This window comes from Electrophorus electricus, chromosome 21 (assembly GCF_041902795.1).
Source record: "Electrophorus electricus isolate QZ-2024a chromosome 21, ASM4190279v1, whole genome shotgun sequence".
NCBI lineage: Eukaryota > Metazoa > Chordata > Actinopteri > Gymnotiformes > Gymnotidae > Electrophorus > Electrophorus electricus.
The window spans coordinates 16,241,856-16,250,000 of record NC_137517.1 but is presented as its reverse complement, the minus strand read 5'-3'; the positions used below and the strand labels follow the sequence as shown (position 1 = coordinate 16,250,000).

The following is an 8,145-nucleotide window of genomic DNA, read 5'->3' as shown; positions in this document are numbered from 1 at the left end:
CACACACACACACACACACACAGTCAGTATCCTTGCACACACACACGCACACACTCAATATCATCACACACACAGTCAGTATCTGCTCATGCACACACATACATAAACTCACACACATGCAGTCAGAATCCTTTCTCACACACACACACACACACACACACACACACACACACACACACAGTCAGTATCCTCTCTCACTCTGTCTCACACACACACACACACACACACACATACACCATGTATTGCATGTGATTTTGGTTTTTAGTGAAGAGAGGTGCAGCTTCACTTAGTGTGGGTGTGGTAATGTGTTTGGGAGAAACATTTTGTATGTGTGGTTGTGTGGGGGAGAGGCAGTGTGAGTGTGATTGTCTGTTCACATTTGTGTATGCATGTGTGTGCACACATCCACTTTAGTGATTTTGCATGCAAGTGTGTGTGTGTGTGTGTGTACTGATCTGTTAGTGTGAAGAGTTTTTCTCCTTCTCTCTACAGTCTGTCTGACTGCAGTATTAAAGATAAAGGATGTGCTGCTCTGGCTTCAGCTCTGAGGTCAAACCCCTCATCACACCTGAGAGAGCTGAATCTGAACTGCAATAAACCAGGAGACTCAGGAGTGAAGCAGCTCTCTACTCTACTGGAGGATCCACACTGTAAACTGGAGAAACTACAGTGAAATAGTGATTTACTGTCTCTTTATATACACACACACACACACACACAGTCAGTATCGCCCCGCTCTCTCTGAGACACAGAAAAATATCCATCCCACAAACACACACACAGTTAGTATCCTCAAACACACACACACACACACACACACACACACACACACACACACACACACACTCGGTATCCTCACTCACACACAGAGTTGGTATCCTCACTCACTGACTCAGTCACTCAGACACACACACACACACACACACGCACACACACACAAGCACACAGTCAGTATCCTTTCACACACACACACACACACACACACACACACACACACACACAATCAATATCCTCTCATACACGCACACACTCAAAATCATAAAACACACACTCAGTATCCTTTCACGTACACAGCCAATATGCTCTCAAACACACATATGCACACAGTCAATAACATCACACTCAGTCAGTATCATTGCACGCACACTCACACACACAAACACACACAGTCAATATCCTCTCTCACATACACACACACAGTCAGTATCCTCTCACATGTATACATTCAGTATCCACACACACACACACACAGATATGATTGCTATTACCCTCATCCTCTTCCTGACACACACACACCATCACTGTATTAATTAGCTTCACATTCACTCACTCACTCACTCACTAATTCTCTCTATATACACACACACTGTCACTACATGACTATCACAACATGTATTGTGTTTATTTGCATGTATGTGTGCTGATCTGTAAGTGTGAGTTTTTCTCCTTCTCTCTGCAGGCTGTATAACTGCAATATTACAGATAAAGGTTGTGCTGCTCTGGCTTCAGCTTTGAGGTCAAACCCCTCATCACACCTGAGAGAGCTGAATCTGAACCTCAATGAACCAGGAGACTCAGGAGTGAAGCAGCTCTCTGCTCTACTGGAGGATCCACACTGTAAACTGGAGAAACTACAGTGAGATAGTGATTTACTGTCTCTTTATATACACACACACACACACACAGTCAGTATCGCCCCGCTCTCTCTGAGACACAGAAAAATATCCATCCCACAAACACACACACAGTTAGTATCCTCAACACACACACACACACACACACACACACACACACACACACACACACACACACACACACACACACACACACTCGGTATCCTCACTCACACACAGAGTTGGTATCCTCACTCACTGACTCACTCACTCACACACACACACACACAAACGCACACACACACACAAGCACACAGTCAGTATCCTTTCACACACACAAACACACAATCAATATCCTCTCATACACGCACACACTCAAAATCATAAAACACACACTCAGTATCCTTTCACGTACACAGCCAATATGCTCTCAAACACACATATGCACACAGTCAATAACATCACACTCAGTCAGTATCATTGCACGCACACTCACACACACAAACACACACAGTCAATATCCTCTCTCACATACACACACACAGTCAGTATCCTCTCACATGTATACATTCAGTATCCACACACACACACACACAGATATGATTGCTATTACCCTCATCCTCTTCCTGACACACACACACCATCACTGTATTAATTAGCTTCACATTCACTCACTCACTCACTCACTCACTCACTAATTCTCTCTATATACACACACACTGTCACTACATGACTATCACAACATGTATTGTGTTTATTTGCATGTATGTGTGCTGATCTGTAAGTGTGAGTTTTTATCCTTCTCTCTGCAGGCTGTATAACTGCAATATTACAGATAAAGGTTGTGCTGCTCTGGCTTCAGCTCTGAGGTCAAACCCCTCATCACACCTGAGAGAGCTGAATCTGAACCTCAATGAACCAGGAGACTCAGGAGTGAAGCAGCTCTCTGCTCTACTGGAGGATCCACACTGTAAACTGGAGAAACTACAGTGAGTTACTGACTTACTGTCTCTTTATACACACACACACACACACACACACACACACACACACATATAGTCAGTATCATCTCACAGACACACTCACACACAGACAGTAGCCACTCTCTCTCACACACACACACACACACATAATCAATATCCTCTCACTCACACACGCACACACAGTCAATATCCTCTCACACACACACGCATAGTCAGTATCCTCTCACATGTACACATTCAGTATCCTCACACACACACACACACACACACACACACACACACACACACACACACACACACACACATATATAATTGCTATTACCCTCTTCATCTTTCTGACACACACACCATCACTGTATTAATTAGCTTCACATTTACTCACTCACTCACTCTTTCTATATACACACACACACTATCACTACATCACTATCACAACATGTATTGTTTGTGTTTGCACGTATGTGTGCTGATCTGTAAGTGTGAGGAGTTTTTCTCCTTCTCTCTACAGTCTGTTTAACTGCAGTATTACAGATGAAGGCTGTGCTGCTCTGGCTTCAGCTCTGAGGTCAAACCCCTCAACACACCTGAGAGAGCTGAATCTGAACCACAATAAACCAGGAGACTCAGGAGTGAAGCAGCTCTCTGCTCTACTGGAGGATCCACACTGTAAACTGGAGAAACTACAGTGAGTTACTGACTTACTCTCTCTCTCTCACATACACACACGCACACATACACACACTCACACACACACAGATATAATTGCTATTACCCTCTTCCTCTTTCTGACACACACACACACACACACACACCATCAATGTATTAATTAGATTCACATTCACAAACTCTCTCTCTGTTTCATTCACTCATTCACATTGTTCCTAAGTTCAGTAGATTCTTTAAAAAATTCTAATTATTTGTTGAGACAAAATCTCACCTACAGCTGCAGTAACAATATAAACCCAAACTCACTTTATCATGTGGACACACACAACCACAGCAGGAGCTGATTGATGGAGAACTGGATGTTACAATGAGCTCTGTGTAGGGATTGGCTGATTAACATTACTGATGCAAACCAATAATAATCAGACCTATTTCACCCCTACACAATATAGCAGTCAGGTACTAGTCTAGTGTGAGTGTGTGTGTGTGTGTGTGTAATGGTAATTGTGCTTGTGTACAGAGTCCGATACCTGACTGATGGGTGTGTGTTCATGTCTGATCTTTCTGTCCTATTCTCTGTCTCACAGTATCCGGCCACTATTGAGGTGATGTGGTCTGAGTCTCCCACACAGAGAAGAGGATGAACAAACACACACATAATTCATCATATGATTCTCCATGGTAATGTGTGTTAGTGTGAATATGTGTGAACATGACTGCAGCACAGGGCTGTGTGTCCTCCCCATGTCTTCCAGTTTCTAGACACCACACACACCTGACCTGGACGTTACACACACACACACACACACACACACCCCTGACATGGACACCACACACACCTGATCTGATCTGAAACTCTGCTGCCTTCCTGTTCTCTGGTGCTCATTAGTTTGAAGTTTACAGAGATAATCAATACTAAACCTACATATCAGTGTAAAGCAAAGGTTTAGTAAAAAAATTAAATGTAGTTTTATACTTTCCCCAAATTACCCATAAAAAGCTCAATTGTAACAATATGGGGCCGCCATCATGGATAATTGGAATTGATTTCTTCCTTTGAATGTGTATGACAGAGTTATGTGGATGTTGATTTGGTTCTGCTTCGAACTTTAATGTGTAAATACCACCTGAATTTAAAATGCTGTCTGCAGTAAGTGAGTAAAGATGTAGGCGTGTTCTTATGAAAGTGGGTGTAACAGCTTCCACTACTAACTAGTTACATTAGTTTAATTTCTCAAGTGTACCAATAAACAACACTGCATTCACACAGATTATGGATGTAACCCTTAATACTATATCATAGAAGCAGCAGTGAACCTGTAACCCAACCACAAAGTGCTGTTATTTGTTTATTTATACAAAAAAAAAAAATTATATTCAGTCACATTGCCCAGACAAATAGCCTGTTTCACTTACTATGTGCAGGTCTGAGAACCTTACTGCTGCGCCCCCTCTGGCAGAGTGGATGACCACTTAATAAACCTTAATAAACAGCTGTTATAAACAAAAATATGGAAGGGAGAATTATGTTTGTAAAATTTAATTTCATGTTTCATATTCCAAATATAATGAATTATGGTTACACAATATATCAATCAGTACATGTTTGATAAATGACAGTTATTTACAAAAACATGCATGTTGGGATTATGGTGTGCACCTGCTGTGGAAACTAAAGGTTAATATCACCCCTCCCCAAATAAACTACACTCATACAGACCACTTCATACCCTCAGTGTTGATCACGAGTTATACACACGTACTAACACAAACTACCTTTTACAGCCGCCACACTGCATTTATAAGAAATAATGTCCATCAAAGCAGACGCCATTAACATGTTAACTGGGCTGTGCAGAAATGACCTGACAGAAAGGTGCGCACGCTTAGTATTTTACTGCAAACATGAAGAAAAACTACATCAGAATTCATAAGTCCAGTTTGGTTCATGTAGCGCCAACTATCGGCAACAGGCGCTCGTTTGGAGACTTGAACGAGGAAGTAGGAAAGAATTGAAATGTCTCCTGAATAAAGTTGTGGCCTCCGCGTATTTAAAATGGCTACAAACGTGAGTTACGCTGTTTCTACACAAGCACGCTGAGCTTTGTCTCACACTTACTGAGCGCCAGAAGGTACAAAGCTGCTCCTTTTAAAGCTGGAGCTCATTAGCCAGGTTAGCTCGCGCTAAAACAACCACAAGGTTGCGTCACGTCCCGTTCAGCCGTTAAGCCGCGCGCAGACTAAAGCCGCCCTCCGTCCAGCTCGCGAGCCCCGTACACGTCGTGCCGGGGCGTCTCGCGGAGAGCGACTGGCTCGAGATGGTGTCGCGTGAGGAGGGCGAGGAGGCGTGTGACGTGATTGGGATGCTGAAGGTGTTCTGGACACGTGCTGTGATGTGGATCTGCAGAAGCAGGTGAGCCGCTGCGTCCAGGTTTGGGTGTGAAGACTACAGAGCACTAGTTGTACATGCTGATTCACATCTGATCAGACTTTCTACGTTTACATCTGATAAGAGGCGGCTTTAATGTAATATTATTACATTACATAATATTAATAAAGAATATTATATATTTTTATTTTATTTTAACATGCCTCAAATAATGGGTATTTTATTTATTAGTAATCTATTTTAAAGAGGATTTTAGGTAGTTTTTTGTTTTTTGGTTTCTCACAGTCATAATTGTTAGGTTAGGTGTCATGGAAATGATCTAGTGTACAATTTATTATGATTATTATATTTCAGTGCTATAAATGTAATGCAGTTTGGTCTTTAATGGAGTATCACTCATAAATATACTTAACTAAGGCTTGTTTTGTTCCAATAGTTTAAAAGCAGGTCTGTGTTCTGTCCATGTGTGAAGACTTGATAGGGAATCATACAGGCTTTAGTCATAATCTACAGCAGGAATTTATAAGAACTTACTGGGGAAAAATGATTTGGGTCTCACTCACCTGTTTCCAGTCATTGAGATCCTCAAGCTCACGTTTGTTAATTTAGTTACTGTTGAGTGTAAATGTCATTATACTGGTCCCAGTCAGAACGTGGTGAATTACTGGTCTCCTCTCTGTTGAGTATAAATGTCATTCTATTGGTCCCAGTCAGATTACTGGTCTCCTCTCTGAAGCAGCAGGTGCCCTTTACCATATGGCTGGCACAGGAAACGCTTACACAGGTAATAGCCTCACATATGTGTATGATCACATCCTTACACAGGTAATATCCTCATATATGTGTATGATCACATCCTTACACAGGTAATATCCTCACATATGTGTATGATCACATCCTTACACAGGTAATATCCTCATATATGTGTATGATCAAATCATTTCACAGGAAATATCCTCATATATGTGTATGATCACAACCTTACACAGGTAATATCCTCATATATGTGTTTGGTGACAACCGTACACAGGTAATATCCTCATATATGTTTATGATCACAACCTTTCACAGGTAATACCCTCATATGATCACAACCTTACACAGGTAATATCCTCATATATGTGTATGATCACAACCTTTCACAGGTAATATCCTCATATATGTGTATGATCACAACCTTACACAGGTAATATCCTCATATATATGTATGATCACAACCTTACACAGATAATATCCTCATATATGTGTATGATCACAACCTTTCACAGGTAATACCCTCATATCACAACCTTACACAGGTAATATCCTCATATGTGTATAATCACAACCTTACACAAGTAATATCCTCATGTTTGTGTATGATCACAACCTTACACAGGTAATATCCTCATATATGTGTATGATCACAACCTTTCACAGGTAATATCCTCATGTATGTGTATGATCACAACCTTTCACAGGTAATATCCTCATATATGTGTATGATCACATCATTACACAGGTAGTATCCTCATATATGTGTATGATCACAACCTTTCACAGGTAATACCCTCATATGATCACAACCTTACACAGGTAATATCCTCATATATGTGTATGATCACAACGTTACACAGGTAATATCCTCATATATGTGTTTGATCACAACCTTTCACAGGTAATATCCTCATATATGTGTATGATCACAACCTTACACAGGTAATATCCTCATATATGTGTATGATCACAACCTTACACAGGTAATATCCTCATATATGTGTATGATCACAACCTTTCACAGGTAATATCCTCATATATGTGTATGATCACAACCTTTCACAGGTAATATCCTCATATAATCATAACCTTACACAGGTAATATCCTCATGAGATCCTGATGACACGTGAAAACCTTCTTTGCTGTCTTTGTTTACCAGATCCCTTTTTTTCTCAGACTCCTTCCTGTTTACAGATGTTGCTCGGTTTCTGTATTTATTAGATGCTACATTATTAGGAAAAATACGTTCCACTCAAGGTTATAGTTGATTTCTCAGGATGATGTGATGTCTCAGATTAGAAGTCTAAAGAGTCCATAAACCCAGACCAGCACAGCAGTGGCCCCTCCTAGTGTGAAGAGGGTGCTCCACCCCCAAACATCCAGGCCCCACCCTCCAGCACCCGAGCTCCTCCCTCCTGCAGACCCAGATTTACAGCGTGCCAAACCCACCAGAAAGCACAAAGAGCACCTCACACCATCAGCAGAACCAAGTACAAGGAAACTGCAACCTCAACTAATTCCACTCACTGCCTACAGTTCCCAAAAACACTTGCAAGTCTCTGAAAATACCAGTTTATACAGGAGGGGATTAACAGAGATTATATTATATGCACAAGAAGAGGGTGGGGGCTCATGATAATGAAATGGCTACATCTGGTCAGAGCAGTTAATGGAACAATCTTCAACTCAAAAAATACAATAAATAAAAATGTATTAGTTTGTAATAATGTGCAAATT

At 41.1% G+C, this 8,145-nt stretch overlaps 1 protein-coding gene and 1 long non-coding RNA gene across 2 annotated transcripts in view; one reads left to right on the top strand and one right to left on the bottom strand.

Annotated features, from left to right (window-relative positions):
- Positions 1–4,531, top strand: part of LOC145652801 (NACHT, LRR and PYD domains-containing protein 12-like) — a 19,479-nt gene extending 14,948 nt beyond the window's left edge. The window contains exons 12-16 of the mRNA XM_081704314.1: positions 493–669; positions 1,460–1,636; positions 2,426–2,602; positions 3,105–3,281; positions 3,850–4,531. Coding sequence (XP_081560440.1) covers positions 493–669; positions 1,460–1,636; positions 2,426–2,602; positions 3,105–3,281; positions 3,850–3,871 — 730 coding nt within the window. The 3' untranslated portion in view covers positions 3,872–4,531. The remainder of the gene's footprint in view (positions 1–492; positions 670–1,459; positions 1,637–2,425; positions 2,603–3,104; positions 3,282–3,849) is intronic.
- LOC145652802 (uncharacterized) lies at positions 3,948–5,518 on the bottom strand. The gene is made up of 2 exons (XR_014119058.1): positions 5,382–5,518; positions 3,948–4,756 (listed from the first exon to the last, which is right to left on the bottom strand). It is a non-coding gene; the product is annotated as an uncharacterized LOC145652802 (long non-coding RNA).
- Positions 5,519–8,145: the final 2,627 nt, after the last annotated feature.